The sequence below is a fragment of the Teleopsis dalmanni genome, chromosome 1, assembly GCF_002237135.1.
Source record: "Teleopsis dalmanni isolate 2A chromosome 1, ASM223713v2, whole genome shotgun sequence".
Lineage (NCBI taxonomy): Eukaryota > Metazoa > Arthropoda > Insecta > Diptera > Diopsidae > Teleopsis > Teleopsis dalmanni.
Genome location: NC_051846.1, coordinates 4,126,023 through 4,150,677, shown reverse-complemented (window position 1 = coordinate 4,150,677; position 24,655 = coordinate 4,126,023). Strand labels below are relative to the sequence as shown.

Sequence of the window (24,655 nt, the reverse complement as noted above, 5' to 3'; positions counted from 1 at the left end):
TTTGTATCGATAATTATAATAATTGTAATTATTTGTTAATAATATTTAATTTTCGACATGACTGCTTTTGTCTGCAACTATTGGTTTGATTTTGTTGATAAATTTTCGTATTTTCCTATGTGATTTTCTCTCTTTTGTAAACTAAATTATCATCTTTATTAACGTATTGAATAAACTGGAAAACTTTTATTATCAACGAAAAAGATACAGCACGTGTAAGGATGCAATAATTTATTCATTTTATTGAGTCTAGTTTTTTGAAGAAGAAATTTTGTTCTTTTAGAATAGGTTTCACTGAACCTTGAACATTTATTACATGAAATGCAGTTAAATTTAGTCAACAGCATAATTGAATACGAAATTTGCCTACAAATCGACTCAGTAGACAAATGTCTACTGTCAGTAGACATTTCATAACAGACACTTATGAGCGTCGTTACAATGTGCTTAAGCGTGAAATATGATATATTTGCATAATAAACCTCTTCACGAATTTTATTAATGATTTACCAAAGAAAATGTTTTTAAAAAATTTTTATAATTATGATATTTGTATTAATTTAAAACGAATTAATTTGATACATTCATTAACAGTTATGTTAAAATTTATTTTCAATTTTTTTTCAAACCAAGATTTGCAAATCTTATTCACAATAGTTTTTATAGTTTCTTGATTCTCAATAACAAACTGTTAAACACATTACAACGTCATAATCCATGAACTTTCCTATTGGTATGCTTAGTAGACATTTGTTGACATTTCTGCTTATCTGTGTGCAATAATCCAAACCGATCAGCGTAAAAGAAAAACAAAGGATTTTCCAGTTGTAAAAAATATTTGTATCTTTAGTTATAATAATAACTAAATAACTTATAAATTTATTGTGTGAATTCTTAATTTAAATATGGGTATTGCGAGTAGCATGTGTTCCGCAGCACAGGTAAATACAAGTTAATTTTAAATTATTTCCAAGAAATAAAACTCATCTACTGCGCAGAAAAAAAATATGAAAAAATCAATATTGTTACATACATTAAAATAAAAGTCTTTCTTTAATATAAAAACATATTCAGTAGTTAATAAAAAATATACTATTTTTAAATATATAAATTATATTTATATTACATTACATTATGCCTTCCAGTGTGCACTGTGTTGTACTGGAACAGCTGCCAGTATGTGTTGCAGCGCTTGTCCATCATGCAAAAACTCTACGTCCTCGCGTTTTATGTACGCTTTCATGCTATTGGTGGGAACTATTCTGGGTGCCATAACTTTATCACCAGGACTACAAAATACATTAAGGAAAATGCCATTCTGCATTAATTCCACATCTACTTACAGCTCGAAAAGCATAGACCTAGTATCTGGTGGAAACTTACAATTTGATTGTGAATATGCTTTAGGATATATGGCTGTTTATCGTATTTGTTTCGGGCTAGCTTGTTTCTTTACTCTAATGGCACTGATAATGCTTGGTGTTAGAAGCTCTAGAGACCCACGCTCTCACATACAAAATGAATTTTGGGGACTTAAATTCTTGATTTGCTTTGGTGCTGCAATTGGTGCAATATTCATACCAGATGGTTCGTTTGGTCCAGCTATGATGTGGGTGGGATTATTTGGTGGTCTGGCATTTATACTAGTGCAATTGGTTATTATTGTTGATTTCGCGCATACAGTAGCAGAAAATTGGATCGGTAATAACTATATGCCATTATCAGTTCGTTGAAGAGTTTGTAATATTATGTATAATACATTTACAGAAAGTGCTGAAAATAATCGCGGATACTATTATGCTCTAATCTTTGTCACTTTAATTAGTTACATACTCTCGATTGTTGGTATATCACTGCTTTATGTGTATTTCACACATGTAAGTTATTATGAAAGTTATATGATTATTTTTTAATTTAATTAATATGTTAATAGTCACAAGGATGTGGTCTCAACAAGTTCTTTATATCCATCAATTTGATTCTCTGCTTGGTTGTTAGCGTTCTGTCAGTTTTGCCAGCCGTTCAAGAGAGATTACCACACTCTGGTTTGTTACAAAGCTCTCTGGTGACACTTTATATTGTATACTTGACTTGGTCTGCTATTGCTAATAATCCAGGTAAGCTATATATATATTATGGATATACTTAAATAATGTTACATTTTTCTTATATCTTTTATAAACAGAGAAAGATTGCAATCCTGGCATGTTCGGCATAATTGATAATAATAATGTAGCAAATTCGCCCTCAACTCCAAACTCCAAGGTTACTTTCAGTACTAGTAATATAATTGGTTTGATTGTTTGGATGCTCTGCATTTTGTATAATTGCATCAGTTCTGCTGTTGAGGTTTCCAAAATTAACAATGACGGTGAAAAACGTGGTGAGCCAAGTTTTATTTTTTTATTTCCTTATATGTTATTCACTCATAAGCACTAGTAAAAACATATTTTAGTTTTAGGTGTAGAATTATATTTTTTAATTTATATACCATAAATATAAATATACTAATATATTTAAAGATATTATATACGTATATATAACATACTAACATATTTAAATATATATTTATATAAGCACCTAAACTATTATTTACATTATTAAATAATGCTTCGGAATTCTATCTTTAAGATGGTCTTTCAGTTCTGTATTACAGACAGAGTCCGTATTATTTATGCTCAAGTGAGCTTTCGTGTACAAGGCTGCTTTGACAGTCTAACCTAGCCTAACCTAAGAACATATGTATATTAACTTTCTTCTTATCTTATCATTTTTCTTCATTAAGAAATCATTTTATTTTTATATTTAATTTAATAGACTTTACATTGATTTTCTGCAATTTAAAAATAACACAAATTTTTTTTTATTTTCTTCTTTTCATGATGTTTTTTTATGTAAATATTATATGTAACACGTGCTAACTAATAATCTTATTTGGTTTGGTTACGCTACAAACTAACAAATTTGTAATATGTAAAAATTAAACAAATAAAGTTTTAACAGAAGCTCTATCAGATACAGAAGCAGGCACCGCCGATGGTAAAGTCAATACCGATAATGAAAGTGAAGGCGTTACATATTCTTGGTCCCTCTTTCACATTGTATTTGTCTGCGCTTCACTCTACATCATGATGACGCTGACCAATTGGTACAAGTAAGTTTTGATCAATTTTATTTAATTATTTAAGCTACAAATTTCCACAATATATTCAATGAGTCATAATTCATAATACGAGTATAAGCCAACGTATTATTCAACAATTATTTTATTTCAAAGACTACATTGAGATTGTTGTGGTATAAATATTATTCTTAGAACACATTTAAGTATTGTTTCCAGCTAATTATAAATATTTTACTTACTCTTTACGCTCTCTTACAGACCTAATTCAGATATAGAACTTTTCAATGCAAATGCTGCTTCAATGTGGATTAAGATCATTTCCAGTTGGCTGGGTGTACTTGTTTATGGTTGGACTTTGGTGGCTCCTATCGTGTTGTCTAATCGTGACTTCAGTTAAACATGCTGACTTTAAAACTGAACAAATGAATCAAATCATAATCTTTAAATATTAAAGTATTCTTACCAATATTAACTATAAAGTAAATGTATTTGTTAATTACCTTTGCGTGTGCAACAGTCGGTAAATTATATAAAATATAAAGTACATAAGTCTTTTGCTCCTTAAAATTTTAAATGCATATTTTTAGTAATAATTTATTTGTTAATTAAATTTATATTTTGTTTTAAATTTACTTTAATGAAAAAATCAACTTTTAAATATAACTTCAAGTTATTAAGAATCTTAATATATACATATATATTATTGGTGGATATTACATATAAACTCATATATTTAAAATAAAATATTTATTCTCTAATTGCAACTTAAAAATAAATATATGTATACATATTATTATATGATCTTATTATTTATGTTTAAGATTAGTTTGTAGTTTAAATTATAAACTAAAGAGTCGAAGAAGTTTAGTTGACTGTCGCTATAAAATGCTTATCAGCGATATTCGTACTGATATCTGCCAATCTATTTTAAATGAATATTATTCAGCAAAACTGTAGCTACTTCGTGATGTAGTAAAAGTCAATTAGTAATTTGCTTTTAACAATATATACAGCATGTAGGTCTGTGGAACATTAATCGTGTATACCACACTGTAGCAGTGCGGTATACACAGTGCGCTTCAATTAGATATTTTATAAGGTAATATTTAGCCAGAGCTGTGTTTAGATTAAAGTATTCTCATATTACTGGTTATGAATAGTCTATAAATTGGCTCTTTAAGGAATGAGTTGTTTGGAACAGTTTATGAAATTATACTTTATGTTAACTTAATTGATGACATTGTAAGGCGTAAGCTTATAATTGGCATATATAATTTTAAACAATTGGATCCGATAATATTAAAAACAAAGAACCAATTTACGGATCGTTTACGACCTTTGTTTATTAGTAGTTTATTTATTTATAAGGGCAACCCAGGAATATGTATTATAAGCGATAATTACACATCAGTAAAATATATTATAAATATATTATTTCACAAAATGCTATCTAATAATAGTCATATTAAATAAAACGAAAATTTGTTCTAATTATGTACAATTTTTATTTGTGCAAGACTTAACTTATCTAATCGCTTTTGTTTTTTGCAATTGCTCATTTTGTAACATGTTTTCCAAACGTTGCACTACGACATCCTTACCCAAAATATCCATCATTTCCGCAACTCCAGGGCCCTCCTATAAAATAAAATAGTTCAGAGATAATCAATTTATTATTTAAAAAAGTTTCAAATAATAATAACCTTAAGTCCACTAAGAATGGAACGTAAATTTTTCATAAGTAAAGCGAAATTTAGTTCCTCTTTAACTGCAAATAATTTAATTGCGTTACTTAGATTATCCTTTGAGAATTCTAAACTCTGCAATACATCGCGTAGTTTTTCAATCTGTGCCGTACTTATATCTTTGGTACTGAAATTACTCGGCTTAACCCATAGAAAACTAAGTTTTGCTGAAGTTAATTCCTTAAGAAAGGTGATACGTTTTGAGGACCAACGTAAAACGTACTCAATGTGCGCTGTGTTGAGGTCTAGGTTTTGTCTAAAGACAAAATGAAGATTATAGAGAGAATGATTAAAAATATCGTAAAGGTAAGTAACTTACTCATTTGGGTAAGTTTCTTTGATTAAATTTTTAACATGATCGATTAAAATTGGTAGAGTGCTTTCATTATTAATCAATCTAATAAGCTCTAAACGATTAAAGGCGTCAAGCAATTCAGGATTAAGACGACTAGGATGCGAATTAACATTTTCTATATTGAACTAAGAAAAAACATGTATTTTGATTATAAAAAAATAACTTATTGGTAAAATATATACTTGTGCCGCCAATTCATCAATGTTATATATTTGAGGTTTAGCGAATTGATCACGAGTAAACCCACCTCCAGCGGAGACTATATAGTTCAACAAAGCTATTGGTGAATAGCCTTTATTCCTAAAAATTTAGACATAATAATATTGTTCAAGTTATATTCAATTTTCTATATATTACCGAAAATGTAATATACCAATATCACCTTGACGCTTACTGAGTTTGGTACCGTCAGCATTCACCAAGAGTGGTAAATGACCATATTGTGGTGGCTGCCAGCCAAAAGCTCTGTTAATAAATTGGAAGAGTTTATTATTTCTCAATTTACTAATTGATTGAATTTTTATATTTACTTATAAAGTAATAAATGCTTAGTTGTCGAAATTTGCCACTCAACGCCACGAAAAACATGTGTAATGCCCATCAAATGATCATCAACCACATTTGCAAAATGATAAGTGGGATATTCATCGGATTTAAGAATAACTGGATCACCTTCATTTTCGCTTACATTATGCTGAACTGGTCCGTATATGAGATCTTGTAGAGGATCCTCATGAGATGTTAATTTAAAACGTATACAAGATGGTGTGCCCTTCCCCAATAACTGCATTACTTTTTGTGGACTTAAATGCCGACATTTATTGTCATAACGTGGAATTTGTCGTGTACGCATAGCTTCCTTACGCAGCATCTCTAAACGACGTTCAGTGCAGAAACAATGGTAAGCTGATCCATTTTCCAATAACTTCCGCATATTTTCTCTAGAAAATTACGAGTTACATAAAATGATTCAAGTATTTAATAGAAAAAGTGTAGATAAATTTACTTATAGATATGTAAACGTTCGCTTTGTATGTATGGTCCATAGTTACCACCAAAATTAGGTCCTTCATCTATGTTAATACCAGCCCATAAGAGATCATCTATAAGCAGTTTAGTTGCTCCAGACACTAAACGCGTCTGATCTGTGTCTTCTATACGCAGCAAAAATTTTCCCTTTTTACTTTTAGCAAAAAGATAATTATAAAGTGCAGTACGTAATCCACCCAAATGTAATTGACCTTAAAACATTTTTTATTTAATAATTTTATTCCATTTTAGTTAACACATGTACCTGTTGGACTTGGTGCAAAACGCACTCGCACTTCACTATGCAAACGGTGGCTTAATATTTTAAATTGTTTAAATAAAATATTTGTTGCTTTAAAGTGTTTTATTGAAATCATTTCTTATAAATGTATTTTAAATAAAAATATTACAAGACTCTAATGTATGCCAAAGTAAACACAACAAATACTTTGTTTACATCAACAGCTGTTTTGTATTTAACATCGGCAAATAATTTGAGGTAAATAGCCTCTGTACACCAACTGTCATTATGTCTGTTACGAACATATCAGCCACAAGCATGTTGAAGCCGCTGTAAAGTGGAAAATTACTTTCCAGTAACTGATTTCATTTCAAATTCAAAAAAGTCGCAGCAAAACCAACATATTAATTTAAATGATTTCATTCTGTGTTCACATTTATCAAATTTAACATTATTTCATTGGAAACAACAAATCTAAACAATTATTGATTTTATTGAATAATGAAACCTGCATTTTCTTTTATTAACGGCTTCTATCCTGTTTTATGTATGCATACTACGATTTTGATTTATTTACTTTATTATGAAATAAAACTTTAATTAGTATATGTGATACACAATTAACTAAAGATTAACTTATAACTATTTTTGTTTTTCAAATTTTTGTTGTCTTAATTTTTTCTTTTTTTTGCAAATTTTTTATTTGCACTCGGTCCTTTTGCACCTTTTTTGCCGTACGTTTTCGCGTTTGAACGCCGTTTCTCCTCCCATTTCAACTGCTTGTTTGAGGATTTATCTTTATTGAAAACTGCATTCGCTGTGCCTTGACCTTTCGTTTTGCCAGTTTCTTCAAGTAATTCTGCAAAATCATCCGCTGCAGCGAACAGTGAATTCATATCTGAAAACAATACACATATATTAAAAATATTTTTTTTAATTTCATTTAAATATATCAATGCTTTACCGAAACTGTGCTTTAATGTTTTGGCGAAATTCTTCTCATTCATTGCATGGAGTTGTTTACGTGATTTTTTACTTTTTGGTGGTGATGAATCGTCATCATCATCATCATCATCATTATCAGCAATATCATCATCACCGCTCACACTCATTTCATCAATGTCATCTTCAGCTTCAGAGCCATTATTGCTGTCATCCATTGAATCATTGTCATCATCATTATCGAAATCAATCGAACCATCTTCATCATCCGACATATCACTATCACTACCATCAAGATCGTCATTATCGTTTTCAGCAACATCATCACCCCAATCTGCATCAATATCTGCAGCGCCATCATCCTCATCATCGTCCGACTTCTTCTTCTTTATTTTCTTTTTCTTCTCATCTTTAAATTCACCACCTAATTCCTTCAAGAAATCTAATTCCTCTTCTTCAGCTCTTTCTGCTTGAGCCGCAGCTTTAGCTTTTTTACCAAAGAAGCCATCAAGATAGTCTTCAAATTCATCATCATCTATATCTCCACCTTTGAGTGTCTCATCATCGTCATCACCGTCCTTTTCACCCGTTTTCTTCTGTTTCATATGTGCAGCCTGTTTTCTTTTGTTTTCCAAAAAATTAAAAATGTACATTTCTTCTTCAGCGCAATTCTGCTTTGTTAGTGATTTGACGGGTTTACCACGTGCGCCATAAGCTAAATATCGTTTATGAGCCAGTGTTGGTGTTTCTGCTTTCTGTTTATCTAGTTTTTTCGGATTTTTAAACGCAAATCGTTCAAGGAAATGTGGCAGCCCAAAATCTCTTAGCGGATCACCATAATAATCGATACGTTTTTCTGCAAAATTGATTAAAATTGATTTATACCTATATATATATAATATGAAGACTTATAGAAATATTATATGCAAACCAATTACTTGCACTCAGCACTTACGGTTTAATATGTTATCAGCAAATACTTGCACAGTGGGATGGAAATGCTCTCGCAGCAATAGCAGTTCATAGCGTAGTGTGAATTCAGCGCCGGCAAATGCAGGCACTCTATGATATGGATCATATTTAGTGGCATTTATCTCTTTTGTTTTAATTTCCACATTGTCATTTGGCACTTTGGCATGATGCCAAGAGGATTGAGTCGATTTCACATCTTCACCTGCGTCAATGAATTCCTCTTCATCTTTTGTAACATTACCTTCATTTGTACTTTCATCTAGTTTCACATCCTCATACTTTTCTTCACCATCACTATCAAACTTGGCCAAGTCTTCATCATCAGGAGCGACTTGAGCCAGTTTTATAGTTGCACCTTCTTCATCATTTTCTTCATTAAGCAGCTCCTTACGTGCACGCAACAGTTTGTATATAACAATCAGACAACCGGCTGTTACTTGAGAGGGTACATAGAGTGCTACTTGGAGTAGACGTTTGATAAATGCCTGTACGCGTGGCACATTGGCATCAATATGCATGGCTCTATGTATTATATGCAACAATTGTGCAGCAGTTTTAGTGCCAATATTTGTAACTTCCATATCCAACATTTTCTTATACAAGGCATTGTAGAAACGATCTGATTTCTCTGTTTTTATAGTGATCAGCTGAAGCAGCAATCCTAGTGTTTGTACTGATATGCGTATATCAGCTAAGTGTACCAAACGATATACAGTATCCTGCATTTCCTTATTCAGTATTTCATTGCTTGACTTATTGGGTTTAGCTTCAAGTATGGCTTTTTGTAAACAACGTAGTATAGCTTGCATGGTGCGATTATTAACTGCACCCTTTTGGACCAACACTTTGAATAGTGCAAAACATATATTAACCATTTTGGTTGAAACATCAGCACTGCCAGCGGAGGCTATGCTAGCCAAAAAGCAAAGTGCAAAATGCTGTGCTCGCTCTGATATGTTGTTACGAAACAATAATTTCTCTGCTTCAGCTACAATGACGCCACACATGTTTGGATGTTTATGTGCAACTTCGGTAAGATGATAGAGTGCTTTCGATGCTACTTTAGCAACTGGATCACCTAATTTATTGATCAGCATCGTTAGTAACATTTGCTCCTTCTCTGGTGCGAAAGCAAGTAATTGTGCAGCACATACGATGGAGTGATTTTTATTGTTTTCTTGACCAGCTTGCATACCCTGCTGCAAGTTTTTAAGAAATTCTAAAGGCAAGATTTTCAATAAAAGGTTATCACATTTAATTTAAATTTATCAAGTGTGTAACTTACCAAAGTAATGATCCTTCAACTCATTTTCAAAATACCAATAAGCATATATGCGCCTCTGCTGTTCTTTGGTTAATAAAGTATCCTTACGTATAGTTTTCCAATCCGCACCACGCATTTGTAATGACAACAGTTTACGCTGTGGTGGCAATAAGACTTCTTTCCACAAATCAGTCAATATTCCAATTACTTCTACACAAGATTTATTCGATAATTTCGTAAAATTGATTAGAGTTGATAGTGCTTCCAAATTGGCAAGTGGATTACTTGTCACAAGTAATGCACCAGCATTGGCTCGATCTTTTGCGGTACCTTTATGCAGCGCAGTTTGTAACCAACGTGCATCCGAGGGATTTCCTAAAAACACAAAATTTTAATACAAATTCTTTTTTTAATTTAAACTACACACGTTTCAAGTATGATGGCATTTCCTCGTCAAAAGAGCTTTTACACATATTATACAAAGTCATTTGTTCATTATCCTTTATATCTACATCTTCATCAGTGGAAGCATATTGTGGAAACTAAAGAAAAGAAAATATCAAAGACTTTACACAAAATTACGTCCTGACTTTTACATACCGCATTGAACCATTTGGTTTGTGGATCATCAGCATTTGTGGTTTTTTGTTGGCTCTTTCTTTCTTTGTCACGCTTGACAAAATAATCATCTTCACCATAATCATTTACGTTATCTGTTGAATCTTCCTCTTCGACTTGTTCATCAGAATTTTTAAAAGTTTTCTTTTTTTGCTTCTTACTTGCTGTCTCTGCGGACACTATTTCTCCTTCGTCATCAAACACAGTTTTCTTAGGTTTTACTGTCATATCAATTTTTACAGTTCTTGCAGGCGGCATTTTTTCAAGTTTTGATAACTTAATTTTATAACTAAATTAAAAAAATTATAAAGGCTCACAAACTCAGTTGAATTGCTGCACGTGCGGTATAATGTCGTACTTGTTTGTTATGACATTTTATAGATTTCGTACAGGGTTGCCATCACTGCTACTTTTTTAACTCATTGAACCTATTAACACAATAACGGCAACTCGTATAAACAATCGAATGGAGTAGTTATTGAAGATAATAATTCTAAATCATAAATGTTAATGTTATACTGAACGATATATTCTTGCATATCAAATGAATATATAATTTATAATTATAATTATATAGATTTAATTTTTTTTCTTGTGATTTTTCTCAAGACATAGAGATATGTTCTTTTATCTGCAACATAAGATGAAGTATTTAAAAATTTATTTTGTTCTTCAGTTATTTTAATATTGCAAGGTAATGCCTGTTAGTTACAAAAATGTGCTATCACTCCTATAACAGCGCCCTTAAATAAAATTTTTACAAAAAATTAAAGAATCTAACTGAAATTAGTTTGTATAATTAAAATCGCTATCCAAATGACACCGCCATTTGTTTCCCAATTTATTAATAAATATAAGTCATATGGGGAGAACTCCTTTTTCTGTATAATTTATAGTATTATCCTGTTATACATACGAAAAAATAGGCTTTTATATAAATGGGTTCTTAGCACATTGACCTTCACGTTCCAACGGCTTATATATCATAAATTTGATCATAAATTTTTTAGAGATAGTTTTGATATGTTTTAGTCATAAATGCCAGCATTTGATGTATTCCATATTTCCGAAGAAAACTTTTTCCCGCATTTAAAAAAAAGAACAAATTTTTTGTTTATAATTGATCTTTGTTGTTTTAACGATTGAATCGATTCTCTTCAAGCAAAGTTAAAGTCGGTGCGAAAGCTGCGTATAAATCTAGCGGCATTTCATTTTTAAGTTGCAGTAATCTGCTTATCCAATGGTTTTCCTAAGTTGGGATAATACTGGGGACATGGTGAAAATATATGATATGCCGTAGTGCATGATGAAGAGAAATATGACAAAAGCCGGTATAGAATGAAGAAATGTGAGTTTAGTGCCATCTTGTCGTTACTTGTCATAATAGCTGTAATACTTAACCTATCGATTCTACTGGTGTTCTAGTAAATAATATTAATAATTGTCTCTCTTAATAATTCATTACAATAATTTAAAAGATCACTCACTAAGTTAGTTCCAACAAGATATTTTAAAAAGGTTGCGAGGAATGGTCATAGCAAGACATGAAGTACCTAACACATTGACACATTAGAGGTGTGATAACACCTCTAACAATTTTTTCATCTCTCTTATGGTCTTGTGATGAAAATATTAATAAATTATATAAGCCCGCGAAAATAGTTTTGATAAGCCACTACATAGCTCCTCCGTTGATATTTGTCGTTTTCGACAATTCTTTTCCTTACATCATTTTAAAAAGATATACAGCTGGTGATTTAAATGGTATCTTTAAAAATATTAGGCAAATATTTTATGAATTATACTTCTTATAGATTGCGTCCTTGAAGAGATTAATGTGGCGCCGCCTATCTACTATCGAAAGTCATATAAACAACGCATGGACTGTCACTCTGACGATTGGCCTATCGAATAAGGAAATACTTTCGATGGTAATCATGACGAAAAGATTGTTTTCTTACAACTTCGGTCACGTATGCAATTGCCCTAAAACACTATTTTAGTATTGTGCATTACTTTTATGCTATATCTAACAAATGGACTATCTAATTCGGAATCGTTTGCAATGAGTATCCTCTTAAAGCATACTTTTTCTGCAACCACATTACTTTTTTCATGATTGTGATTTATTATCTTTTGCACTGCAACTAAAACAGTGAAGAAAAATTGACCAATAGCTAAGGGTTCGCCAGTTGATGCTGCATTTATTACGATTATTTTTTTAAATTTGGCTTATATATAACATAAAAGAAATGGATATGTAGTGAAGCAATTTATTTCATTAAAAAAAAATAATTTTTAATAACATATTTTACATATATATATAAATTAAACACCAAGTCTGTAAAGTAATATCGCTGGTGATCTTACTTAAAACATTCGATAACTTCATAGATGCGCTTTTGATATTATTTAATGATTTAATGTAACAATAATTGTTTAAGGCAGCAATTTTTATTTAATACAGCAATTCGAAAGTTTGCTGCATAATTTTTCACCTTCCGGCGTCAAAAGAAAATTGTCTTTCCAAACTGCAACACCGTCAGCATTAGTTTTAAAATCGGCAGAGAGCTTTTCCCAAATTTTCTTTTTGGGATTTAATTGTTCATCAGGTGTTCCATTGTAGCCTTCAAATTCCAAACGATTGCCTGGAGTAGCAGCTGTTGGCACAATAATTGGCTCAACAACGGTGTGATCAGCGCTACAAAATAAAAAAAAAACAGTGAACCCAATTTAGAGTACCAAATTATGGGCATAAGCTCCATATGTACTTACTTTGATGTACATAATACCATACCCTCAGAGAGTATACCACGCATTTTAGATGGCTTGAGATTGCATAAAACAGCCACTAGTCGTTGATTTAATTCTTCAACTGTAACAAATTTTACCAGACCACTGATAATCGTACGTGGTTCCTTTTCACCCAAATCAATTTTGAGGACATACAAAGTATCAGCGTCGGGATGCTGCGCTACTTCAACCACTTTTCCAACACGTATATCTAAACGATGTGGACTATCTTCTTCTTGTGTTGACGGACTTGAATTGGCAATTTTGGTTTTCGCTGGTGGTGGATAAGCCGCTTCGCTTAATTTCCTAAAATTGTAATTGTAAATTTATTTAAAACAAAAATAGAAAATATATCATACTGAAGTTCTGGAGTTTCGAATGCTTTTCTGATGGGATCTAAAATACGATTTATATACTTTTCAACTGTTGCTTTCAGATCACCAGGATGTAATTTACTTTCCGCAAAGTATATTTCTAATTCTTTGTAATTGTGGAAAGTGATATCGCCACCATTTTCTTCTGTACGATTGATTTCAAAACCTTAAATAATTATCAAAAAAAAAAAAATGAGTAACGTATTGAAGGTGATGAAATGATTACTTTACCTTCGCCTTCTTTAAACAGCGAAAACAATACATATTTAACAAAAGAGAGCAAACCATTGTCAGTAATATTACCGGGTTCACAAAATGCTCTTTTCAACTTCTTTTTAATGTTTGCTGGAGAGTCTAGTAGATCAATTTTAGAATCCACTTCAGAAGAAGACATTTTTCCACCAGCCAAACCAGGTACTTTAACGATTAGTTAAGTTAAAAGAGCACAATTAGTTGATTGTCAATTTATATAAATGCATATAAACATACCCATAGGATTCATAAGATGAATGCGCTTTTCGTATCCCAATTGTGGCAAGTACTTCTCAGCAAGTGCGAAGATTTTTCGTTGATCTACACCGCCGAATTGAGCATCAACCTTTAGATATTCTTCATCAAGCGCTTGCAAGCCAGGATATAACAAACCTGCTAATAAAGGATTATCAACTTGTTTAACAACTTCAGCACCGGCTTTTTTTGCGTCGTGTTGAGTTACTACTGAGCTCAGCCTGTAGACATCCAGTGTATATTCTTTGGATAACTGATAATCTGTGCCTTTAACAAATTTCAACTTTTCCAATGGCACATTAATAGAAGACAACATTGCCTTAATTACTGCCTCATAATATTTGGAACGTAATTCAAGTAGTGACCATGGTGCTTTCTGGTTGTCCAAATAAGCATGTAAGTCAGCAAAAAGAATTGTGACCTATTTTTATACAAAAATATTTAATTGTTCATGAGTAAATAATGATAAAAAAAACTATTTTTTTTTTACCTCGCATCCAGCTTTTAGAAAGTCAGCGACTTTGCACATCGGCACAAAGTAAGCTACATGGGGTTTTCCTGTCGTAGCAGTGCCCCAGTATATTTTCAAGTCTCGCTCCTTGAGTATAGTATTTAGCTTCTCCTCACCCAGCACTTCTTGTAAATTACGTGTGATAAATTCTTTCTTTTCTGCTGCCGTTAATTGCACCATTTTTACTAGATTGGCTATCAGAAACACTCGTGCTGAATCGAAAACGTGTCCACGCAATTTCGGCGAAAGTAACGAAATGAATGAGTAATTGTCTGAATGTCAAAATGTAACAGACGCGCCATCTACAGTTTGTCAACATGAGTGTAAAATGTAAATAAAGTATGTTTCTCTATGGCACCAAAATTCGTAAACAAAAAATTAACAGCTGTGTTGCAACTTCTCTTTTGCTCACATTTGTTGAACAACAGTCAGCTGTCATTTTATTTCGCCATGCACTGAAATTGTAAACATAAACAAGACACGTGAAGAGTTTTCAAACGACAATTGTGCAAATATTTTCTAATCAGATTTTAAACTTAAATTTTTATAATTATTAAAAATTAATAGTGAACAAATATGCCTGTGGTTGATATTAATGATTTAGTGCAAATACAAAAGAAAATAACACAAGTGCGAAATATTTGCATTTTAGCACACGTTGACCATGGCAAAACCACATTGGCTGACTCGTTATTGGTTAGCAATGGCATCATATCCCAACGTATGGCTGGAAAGTTGCGTTATTTGGATAATCGGCAAGATGAACAGGAACGTGGCATTACGATGAAAAGTAGCAGCATTTCGTTGTATTATAAAGGGGTCACAAATGAGGAAGATTATTTAATAAACCTTATTGACTCACCCGGTCATGTTGATTTCTCCAGTGAAGTTTCAACAGCGGTTCGTTTATGCGATGGAGCTATTATTGTAGTAAGTTAAATTTATATTTTGAATCTACTTTAGAATTTATTAGCAAACAATTTGAAAAGCCATCAAAACCTTCATTAAGTCAATTACAATGTAAAATTAAGCTTCGTGTGTTGTTAGATATTTAAAAGCTGAAGCAAAGTACCATAGTTTCCTTGGATATATAGAAAAAATTCGATTCCATTCTTTCTCTGAGTTCCAATATTAATAAGTTGTTAATGAATTTAAAATTTTTTTGGTCGTCATATGTTAAAGCACCAAATACAAAAAATTCCTAAGCTGTCAAAAATTACTATGCACAGCGGCTAAATGTAAATGTTAAGTTAACAGTCAACATTTTATGTAGTTTACATTTATTAATACCACTTCTAATACTATTTACACTTCTAATACTATTTTAATACTATGGAGACTAGATTCAGCAGCGAATTTAACGAAACTGCCAAAATGTAGATCAGAGGAAATAGATTTCGGGGTTCAAAATCAATAGTAATAATAATGACTGTGATATAAACTACATTATTTTGTTAATTACGAATATATCGTTAAAAGTTAAAAAAGAGAACAACAAAGCAGACTACTCAGCTTTTGGCACTTTTAAGCTAACATTGACTTATTATTATAAATTGCAATATATCAGTATTAATTAAAGAAATTGTTTGCGTTGGACTTTTCGATTTATTAGGTCTGTTCCACGAGGTACTCGTAGTAAAATTCAAGTAAAACACAAGTAAAGTACAAACTAAGAGCGTAAAACAAATAAAGTGTCAAATTACGGCCATTATGAAGATTTTTATTAAACAGCTTTGTGTAAAGTCTGACGAGAAAATCAGTGCCACGCAAATAAACAACACAAAAATTTAAATTCAAACCAAAACACATCAACACAAATTTTACTTGAAGTAAAATCTACGAAAAAAGTCTGTGTAGCATTTTCAAATTTCGACAGGGATGTTACGTCCTCTCAGATCCTCTCATTTACTTGAAAATTTGCTGGTGAAACGCGCTTGTGTATACACAGTGTTATTCAAAGTTACTATGAGTAGCTCATGGAACCGACCTATTATGTTAAACGAAACGAAAAGTTTTTTTTTTCTTTACCTCTATTTTAGGCACAATCCAATTAACTCTGATATGAATCAATTAGGTCTGATACAAGCTAATTAAGTGTGATGAATTAGCTCATTAAATATGTTTATTTATTTATCTCAAAGTTTATTGGAAGATTTGTGTCGGTGCTAATTGAAACTAGTATAGACTAAGATATTTTCCACGTCCATAGGATGAAGCTATAAATCAATAAGCTCAAGTAAAAGTGTATAACGAAACAGATAGGTGGCGTTATAAGGAGTAGAACTGTAGTTAGAGCATATATTAGAAATTGATGAGTATATGCATGATAAATAACTGTTTAGCATTAACTATATTGTGACTTTAATGAAATGTGAATACTTTAAAGATTTAAGGTAGAACTCTGTTGAAAACTTTCTAGCTATGTAAATACCTATGATCTCAAAAACACTACTTTGATATGGATAACGACTATCTTTCCTTGATTTGTGGCCTTACTATTGTTAAGTGAGGTGAGTAAGTATGATAATAATAATGAATCTATTCCCTCACTTACTTATCAGAATATGTATTTCAAGGTATTAGTTAAAGTTATGAAATTATCTTATTTCTATTCGATGATTAAATACACGAATTGTTTGATATTTACTAGTCTCTATTTTTAGATCCTTTTAAATTTGAGATAATTTTGAAATGAATAGGTTATGACCTACACAGCTCCAATTATATCCACCAAAACCTTTTAATAATAAATATTATTAAGTTTAAAAATAATATTACAATTTATTGAATAAATGTAATTAAGTTTCTAACAAAATTAACATCACTCTCCTCACTCTATATAAATTAGGTGGATGTAGTTGAGGGAGTTTGTCCACAAACTAGTGTGTGCCTGCAACAAACTTATGTTGAGAAATTGAAGCCTGTGCTGGTGCTTAACAAAATAGATCGTTTGATTTTAGAAAAACAAATGACACCTTTGGATGCCTATTTTCATATATCACAGATCTTGGAACAAGTAAACGCAGCACTTGGTAAAATTTTTGCCTCAGACGTGCTCGCGAAGGAGGATATAGCTAAAAAGGTTTGCGATAATGCTACTACTTGAATAGTAAAGTTACTAAAAATAATTATTTAATTGATTTATAAAAAATTATAAATAGGATACTTATGAATCTGCACTAGAAGAAGTTGATGATTCCAATTTGTATTTCTCACCTGCAGCCGGAAATGTAATATTTTGTTCTGCTTTTGATGGGTGGGCATTTTCGGTCACAGATTTTGCAGTCACATATGCAAAACGCTTAAATATGGGTTGTAAGGAATTAGAGCAGGTGCTCTGGGGCGATTACTATTATAATGCGAATAAGAATTGTGCTGTTGCAGGTGCACAGGAGAAAGCAAAAAAGCCAATGTTTGTACAATTTGTTCTGGAAAACATATGGAGTTTATATGACACAATCGTTATACGCAAAGACAAAGAGAAATTACCAGGTAAGAACTTTACTTTAACTCTCTCTAATGCAAAAGAAAATAGTAGTTTATTTATGTATTTTCCTCTCTAGTCATTGCAGAAAAACTTGGTATTAAGTTGTTACCACGTGACTTACGCTTAGGTGAGCCAAAAGCACAAATAAAAACTGTGCTTGGTCAGTGGCTACCAGTTGATCGTACAGTGCTTGAAATGGTTATAAAACATATACCACCACCAAATGATATATCCGATGAACGTGCGCAAAGACTACTATATCCGGAAAACGCCGATTTGAGCACATACTCACCAGAGACATTAGCTTTAAAGGAAGATTTTAAATGTTGTGATGATAAAAGTGAAAATGTCATTGCATTTGTTTCTAAGGTAAACATTTTTAATCAATAGTTTCTAGTATTCCAATTTTTAATAAAAAAAAATGATTGAATAGATGTTTCCAGTGCATATAGCACAATTACCACAAAATAAACCGAAACGTTTCACTGAGGATGAACTGCAGGCTCGACGTGATGAAGTACGTAAACGTATTGAGGAACGAAAAAAACTGGCTGCACAAACTGAACTGGAGAGCCTAACAACTGGTGTAGAAAAATTAAATGTAGAGACAAAAGAAGTCGAGGAAGAGATTTCTTCACTTTGTGAAGCGGACAAAGAAAATTTTGTGTTCATAGCTTTTGCACGTGTATTTAGTGGTACCATAAAACGCGGTATGAAGTTATACAATTTAACACCCAAGCATGACCCACGCAATAAGGAGTGAGTAATTGGTTTATTAAAAATTTAATTAGTTTTTGATTAATTTAATATTCTCTATATTACTCAGTCAACTTAACTTAGACTCGCCTTATGTTACTGAAGTAATTGTTGGTGATTTATACCTCTTTATGGGTGGCGAACTACAACCATTGGATGAAGTACCAGCTGGTAATATTGTTGGTATCGGTGGCTTAGAAAATGATATCATTAAAACTGCTACATTGAGTAGCACAATACACTGTAGTTCCTTCAGTGAGTTAAGTATTATGGCTACACCAATTTTAAGAGTGGCAATAGAGCCTGTCAATCCATTAGAAACGCCAAAACTAATTAAAGGATTGAAATTATTAAATCAGGTATTTAACATATACCATATACAAGGTGATATATTTTGTTAATCTATAATTATTTTACTTATAGGCTGATGCTTGCGTGCAAGTGTCTGTGGCAGCTACCGGAGAACATGTTATAACCACTTTGGGTGAAGTACATGTCGAGAAATGTGTCCATGACTTAGAAGAAAATTATGCAAAAATCAAAGTTAATGTTTCCAAACCTATCGTATCATTTCGTGAAACTATTGTGCCTGATGCTACAGTAGATATGGTTAATGAGACCATAGTTAGAACTGCAACCGATAAGGATATTACAAAGAAGATCGTTACTCTACAAACTGCGAATAAACTTAGTACTGTAAAAGTTATAGCATTACCATTACCACAGAGTGTAGTGGATTTGTTAGAAAAGTATACAAGCTTTTTTAAGGTATGAATATATCTAAAGAAATATATATTTTTAATATTCAGATTGCTTTAGGGAAACCCCTTCAATGCATTATGTTTTGAGCTAGTACTCTTTTGAGCTATACTCTTTTTTAACTGGAGGTTTCTTCAAAACCCCTCTCTACACCTTGACTAGATTATTGTTTATCACTTTATTAGACTAAACAATAATTGACTTCAGATCTGCATACCTCCCCGAAGAGCCTGTAACCATTTTGAGATTTGATAACGCGGTGTTATAAAAAAGTAATGCTACATCGTGACCGTAAAATGTGATGTGCTTAGACTTAAAGTGACTCAGCACTAACTCTTCAATAAATAGTAGTATTAGTTCTGTTTTTTAACATCTCAATTCATGTTTATGTTGTTGTGTAGCCATCTAGCATTTTCTTGCATTTATATATAAGTGCTTGGCAGTTCCACATTTCTTATATATAAAGTAGACCCAGCAGTTCCAGAAATCACAATCTGTATATGGGTTTAGGTTGTAGGTATCTTTTTTTAATAAGTACAGAAACGTAGAATATAAGTAAGGGTGTGGCTACTTTCATAGCAAGGACGAAAATGAATCGAAGGACTGCACTTAAATATATATATATATAAATCTCAGATATTATTTGAAAGTCCCTCTCAAATTAAATTTCTAACTACGTGCCTGACAAGTGTATTTGCATTCATTTTAATTGCTTTCGCTCCCAACATGCACCAACTTTTTACAATATAAATATTATTAACTTGAATTTAAAATTTTTCTAATCCAACCGATTTATTTAATTTTTATTGCAGGAATTGTCAAGCATGTCTAAGTCGTCCCCTGTATCAGAGAAATCTACTTCTCTATTAGCTCAAATTAAGACTAATTTAACAGCCGCTTTTAAAGATTTTGATTTAAAAGAACTCAGCTCATATAATACAGCAGAGTTGGTAGAACGTTTGTGGGCCTTAGGGCCACGTAATTGTGGCACAAATATTTTACTTAATTTAAGTGATTATGAGCAACCGAATCTATGGTACGCACTTAATAGAACAGCAGATGTTGACAGTAGTAGGATTGGAAGGGACACTAGTGATATCCGCTGTAATTATAATAGTTCTTTTGTAAATGGCTTTCAACTGACATCTTCCGCTGGGCCATTGTGTGAAGAACCTATGCAAGGCGTTTGTTTTGTGGTATTGGAATGGTCGGTGCATGCAAGTGATGATGAGTTAAATACCAAATCGTTTGGACCCTTTTCTGGTAAGCTGTGAAGACACAATAGAATTATATACAGTATATGAAATATTTATATGAATTTCTTCTTATAGGACAAATTTTAACAACGGCAAAGGAAGCCTGCAAACAAGCATTTCAAAATCAACCTCAACGTTTAGTCAGTCCGATGTACAGTTGTAATATAGTAGTGGATGCTGAAGTATTGGGTGAGTAAATAAGTTTTATACAGACGCAATTATATTTGAAATTTTATTTTATTTTTATAAATAGAAATATTCATTTATTACATTATTTTAATGCAAAAATTTTAAATTTAAATTTATATTTTTGTTCATAAATTACTTACTAGTAAATGCAGCCTACATTTAAGCATATAATAAATAGTTTTATGCTAAATATTAAATTTAAACTGATACGGTGTTAGGTTTGTAGAATTTTACCAATAATAATTTTCTTGGGAAAGAAATTAGTATTTCTCTAACTCAACACCAAACAAATTAATTAAACAATTCTGCGCATTTAAAATTATTTAATTAATTCGTTACTTATAAAATCGTATCGTATACCTAAAACATATAGAAGTTATATGTTTGAATTTTACATATTAAAAAAATGTTAAATGCCACTTAACTAAATTAAATATAAAGTTTAGATTAATTTAAAGTATCTTGCAGTTAGTATATTCTGTCGACAAAATATGCTAAGTTCTAGTTAGAAGATTTGAATGAAATGCCATATTTTTTAATATGCCTTCTCTTTCCATTTAAATATATATAAAGTATTAGATATTAGAAATTTTTGCGTTCAGTCACAGTAAGTTTCATTGAAAATTTTATAATTTGAAATTCTTTTTGCTTAGTTTGGAAATCTTAATGCTTGTTTAAAACTCTTAAGTAAAACTAAATTAAATTAAAATCAGCAGAGCATGTTTAGTCCCAAACAATTGTCTGCTGAAACTCCAACACACGATCCCATGGAAACTCAGGCGTGTCATCATCTAGATCAATAGTATTTTCAGCGAGAGAGCGTTTCTCACGCTTATTTTCTTCACTTTGTATGGTTGTGCTCGAGTCTGCACTAATGGTCACACCCAGGTCCGCTGCTGAGCTGCTGCTGTTAATTTCACTGTCAGCTGCTGTCATTGTGGTTCTCGCTTCTTCTGTGGGTAATGTACTTGTGCTGATAGAGCTTTTGTTGTCTTCTTCTGTTGCTGCTTCTATAGATGTGGCTCCTTTGCGTTCATTATTTCTGCCATATATACCATTTTGGAAATTATTGATCGATTCTGGACGATAATTCGATGAACTTAGTGGTGAGCTGTGTGAGCTTTCTGGTCTATTCAGATATTGATATCCGCTTTGATGTTGATTTGAGTATATATCTTGACCATGATAATTACTGCTGGAAGATGAACCGCCATTATTTAGCCCATATGTTGGACGTCCATAATTATCCTTATTATTGAATTGACTGTTGCTTAAGAAACTGCTACTGCTGCTTTGTACATTTTGTGGCCTGTAGAAGGGTTTTTGCAGCTGGTAACGTTTTGGAGGTTGAGCCGATGGCTTACGCACTGAGTAACCGGGTTTAACACACATCATGCCAAATACACGTATGCCTGGTACGCTAGCATAGGTTGGTTGATCATGTGCCATTGGTCCCTCTGAAATAAATTAACAAAAATTTTAATTATAAAAATATTTTACTATTAATTAATCATGTTAATTGTTAAAGGTGTGGAATGTTAGTAGAGTTGAAAAAAAAGATTTGAATCTGCAGGAGTTAGAAGGAAAAAATATTATTTATCTATAGTGAGTAGTCCTATTCATACTGGGTGCAGTTTGGAGGTTGATCATTTTTCAGTTGACACCACCGTGAAGTATGAAATTTTTTTTATTTTATATAAGTTTAAAATATATAAAATATTTATCTGTAGTAGTATATAGGTATACAACGCATATATATAAAGTTTTACTTAGTATTATTAATATCTATTGCGAAACATATTTTTACTAATATATCCTTTAATAACATACAAGATGTCTGTATTCCGCATTATGTTTCTGTTATCATAGGTATTTTTCGCAAACGTCTACTATAAATGTATTAGTAACTATAGACATATTTAACAAATGCATGTCTTTGGAAACATCTTTAGTAAAATATATACTAAAAATATACTAAAGACTATTCTTTCATTCGCCCTTCATACAAATCAATGAAATTCGGAGATAATTCTGAGGAATAATAGATTGCCAATGACAAATGACTTCGTGAATTGGTTTCGGCATATTTCGGTACTATTAAGTATTATTATCAGTTATTATCAAGTAAATATTATTATTCTGAGTTGATAGGTACAAGCTTTCGAAAGCATATGCGCTGTTCTATTCCGAATATTCACCTGGGGAAGCCTACTTAGTAAGCAATTATTTTCAGTGATGCAGAAGTGGGTTTAGAACGTAAATCCGATTGATCTTTGAATCAAAAATATCAGTGCTTCTTGCGTTGATTTGAAGTATGTTTCTACTGGGTACGTTATAGACCAGTTAACTTACTTGAGATTTCTTGAATTACTTGAATCTTCAGTAAGTTAATTGGTCTAACGAAGCCAGTGGAAACGTATTATTAGGTATAAAGCTACTCACGGCTATAAACACGATAATGCAATTCGCTTTCATTCATTAGATGCGATTTGTTAGATTATCGAAACAGTGAATATATTAGTGAAATACTATATAGTAAAGGCTTCCAATTTTTTGTATGTAAACCAATACGCCGTGTAAAGTGCCAAAAGCCCTGCGATCTTTGGACTTAAATTATTGATATGTTCTACAGTTGATTTAATGTTGAGTGAAATCGCCTAAATCTGATTAAATCTAAATTCCTTGTTAGTTACCTAATAACTAGTTGTTTTTGTTTGTTTTATTTATTGTTTTAATACCTTGTATAATAAAACTAGCTACCTAAATGTAGCTATAGCAATATGGTATCTTTGAAAAATAAATTATTTAATCTAATAATTGTGTTCATATTTTTTACTACAACTCTTGTTGCTCCAAAAGTAATGTTGCTTGTTACGATTCCAATAAAACCAAACAATCTAAAATTTAGTTCCCAGAAACCCATATAATCTGTTATACCTTTAAGGGTTACTTGTAGTACTAAATTGTTATGATCATCATTAGTACTTTTAAATACCAGCGATTTGTTATGAATAAAATAATTTAATGTTAAATAAATTGGAAGAATGGAGAAACTATTTGTGCGGCATGGATTTTTCAATCTATTTTTATTATAACTAGAAATAACCAATAAAATTTAAACGTACCCATTTTAAAATGATCTGGACACCTGCATATTACTAGATAATGAGATTTTCCAGTGCGTGTGTTCTGCAAAGCCAACAGAGACCAATCCTTTGGCGAGCGACACTCACGCATCTCCGTTGTTGCCTCGCATGTCTTCGCTAAGGTAATTGCCTGTGGAATAGAAAATTGTAAAATACATTAAATAAACATTTATTAAAATTATAAAAGCATGTGGGGTCCGACTCTGAAGTAAGCGGAGTAAACGCTGGCATTTAACTTCTTTCGCTTTTGTGCACTGAGATTTGCCACAATTTATTTTAGCACAAAAACGCATTGCTCAGATTGTCTTTTAATATTGCTCCGGCAATTAAAAGTCAACTAATATTTTTGCTGAAATTGTTGGAATGGAACTAAGCCACACAATATTGACATTAAACTTAATTTTACTATTTTATAAAAACTACAATTAATGGATGACATGTACTCGACAATACATATGCAGGCTTTGAAAAACTCTACTAATCACCTTTATTTTTTTTTTGTAGTTAAATTAGAAAGAAATGCACCTTTTTTTATTAGATTTGCTACGAAGCGGCGACTTAAAAAAGTTTTTAGTCTCTCTGGATTC

The 24,655-nt window shown here is 31.7% G+C and overlaps 6 protein-coding genes across 8 annotated transcripts in view; 2 read left to right on the top strand and 4 right to left on the bottom strand.

Annotated features, from left to right (window-relative positions):
* The first annotated feature begins 751 nt into the window (after positions 1–751).
* LOC119668484 (serine incorporator 1) lies at positions 752–3,551 on the top strand. 3 transcript variants are annotated; one of them, XM_038078002.1, is made up of 7 exons: positions 752–941; positions 1,146–1,701; positions 1,768–1,877; positions 1,934–2,117; positions 2,186–2,383; positions 3,016–3,154; positions 3,383–3,521. In XM_038078002.1, the coding sequence occupies exons 1-7, from the start codon at positions 906–908 to the stop codon at positions 3,519–3,521; spliced, it is 1,362 nt and encodes a 453-aa protein (XP_037933930.1). In that variant the 5' UTR covers positions 752–905. The 3 variants fall into 3 exon arrangements, with proteins under 3 accessions (XP_037933930.1, XP_037933929.1, XP_037933928.1); XM_038078001.1 differs by having other exon boundaries at positions 754–941; positions 3,004–3,154; positions 3,383–3,551; XM_038078000.1 differs by having other exon boundaries at positions 755–941; positions 2,995–3,154; positions 3,383–3,551.
* Positions 3,552–4,614: 1,063 nt separating this feature from the next.
* LOC119668600 (probable glutamate--tRNA ligase, mitochondrial) lies at positions 4,615–6,651 on the bottom strand. The gene is made up of 8 exons (XM_038078166.1): positions 6,519–6,651; positions 6,231–6,465; positions 5,755–6,165; positions 5,582–5,689; positions 5,407–5,524; positions 5,189–5,349; positions 4,828–5,125; positions 4,615–4,762 (listed from the first exon to the last, which is right to left on the bottom strand). The coding sequence occupies exons 1-8, from the start codon at positions 6,628–6,630 to the stop codon at positions 4,649–4,651; spliced, it is 1,557 nt and encodes a 518-aa protein (XP_037934094.1). The 5' UTR covers positions 6,631–6,651; the 3' UTR covers positions 4,615–4,648.
* A 424-nt stretch (positions 6,652–7,075) lies between these two features.
* LOC119668355 (uncharacterized protein F23B12.7) lies at positions 7,076–10,698 on the bottom strand. Its single transcript, XM_038077830.1, has 6 exons — positions 10,273–10,698; positions 10,100–10,214; positions 9,694–10,047; positions 8,392–9,627; positions 7,459–8,292; positions 7,076–7,392 (listed from the first exon to the last, which is right to left on the bottom strand). Exons 1-6 carry the CDS (start codon positions 10,546–10,548, stop codon positions 7,166–7,168), a joined length of 3,042 nt encoding a protein of 1,013 aa, XP_037933758.1. The 5' UTR covers positions 10,549–10,698; the 3' UTR covers positions 7,076–7,165.
* Positions 10,699–12,552: 1,854 nt separating this feature from the next.
* Positions 12,553–14,748, bottom strand: LOC119668036 (tyrosine--tRNA ligase, cytoplasmic-like). The gene is made up of 6 exons (XM_038077405.1): positions 14,455–14,748; positions 13,947–14,385; positions 13,689–13,874; positions 13,443–13,623; positions 13,066–13,389; positions 12,553–12,991 (listed from the first exon to the last, which is right to left on the bottom strand). Exons 1-6 carry the CDS (start codon positions 14,653–14,655, stop codon positions 12,745–12,747), a joined length of 1,578 nt encoding a protein of 525 aa, XP_037933333.1. The 5' UTR covers positions 14,656–14,748; the 3' UTR covers positions 12,553–12,744.
* Positions 14,749–14,960: 212 nt separating this feature from the next.
* LOC119668035 (elongation factor-like GTPase 1) lies at positions 14,961–20,922 on the top strand (the record flags this gene model as incomplete). The annotated part of the gene is given in 9 exon segments (XM_038077404.1): positions 14,961–15,405; positions 17,324–17,557; positions 17,637–17,967; positions 18,039–18,331; positions 18,396–18,721; positions 18,789–19,077; positions 19,142–19,486; positions 20,290–20,740; positions 20,809–20,922. Coding segments are annotated over 9 exon segments (2,737 nt in total), but the record flags the coding sequence as incomplete, so codon positions are not given.
* A 723-nt stretch (positions 20,923–21,645) lies between these two features.
* LOC119675036 overlaps positions 21,646–24,655 on the bottom strand; it is a 3,666-nt gene continuing 656 nt past the window's right edge. The window contains exons 2-3 of the mRNA XM_038086246.1: positions 24,048–24,198; positions 21,646–22,379 (exon numbers count right to left, since the gene is read on the bottom strand). Coding sequence (XP_037942174.1) covers positions 21,646–22,379; positions 24,048–24,198 — 885 coding nt within the window. The remainder of the gene's footprint in view (positions 22,380–24,047; positions 24,199–24,655) is intronic.

Bases quoted from the DNA above. Each gene is read 5' to 3' on its own strand.
- LOC119668355 (XM_038077830.1), bottom strand. From the start codon at position 10,548: ATGCCGCCTGCAAGAACTGTAAAAATTGATATGACAGTAAAACCTAAG. The intron at 10,215-10,272 runs GTATGTAAAAGT...TCTTTTCTTTAG, and splicing joins AAACCAAATGGTTCAATGCG to TTTCCACAATATGCTTCCAC. The intron at 9,628-9,693 runs GTAAGTTACACA...TCTTGCCTTTAG, and splicing joins GTTGAAGGATCATTACTTTG to AATTTCTTAAAAACTTGCAG.
- LOC119668484 (XM_038078000.1), top strand. From the start codon at position 906: ATGGGTATTGCGAGTAGCATGTGTTCCGCAGCACAG. The intron at 1,878-1,933 runs GTAAGTTATTAT...ATATGTTAATAG, and splicing joins TTTATGTGTATTTCACACAT to TCACAAGGATGTGGTCTCAA. The intron at 2,118-2,185 runs GTAAGCTATATA...TTTTATAAACAG, and splicing joins TGCTATTGCTAATAATCCAG to AGAAAGATTGCAATCCTGGC.
- LOC119668036 (XM_038077405.1), bottom strand. From the start codon at position 14,655: ATGGTGCAATTAACGGCAGCAGAAAAGAAAGAATTTATCACACGTAAT. The intron at 14,386-14,454 runs GTAAAAAAAAAA...GTATAAAAATAG, and splicing joins TTCTAAAAGCTGGATGCGAG to GTCACAATTCTTTTTGCTGA. The intron at 13,875-13,946 runs GTATGTTTATAT...TAATCGTTAAAG, and splicing joins TCATCTTATGAATCCTATGG to TACCTGGTTTGGCTGGTGGA.
- LOC119668600 (XM_038078166.1), bottom strand. From the start codon at position 6,630: ATGATTTCAATAAAACACTTTAAAGCAACAAATATTTTATTTAAACAA. The intron at 5,525-5,581 runs GTAATATATAGA...CTAAATTTTTAG, and splicing joins ATTGGTATATTACATTTTCG to GAATAAAGGCTATTCACCAA. The intron at 4,763-4,827 runs GTTATTATTATT...TTTATTTTATAG, and splicing joins CCATTCTTAGTGGACTTAAG to GAGGGCCCTGGAGTTGCGGA.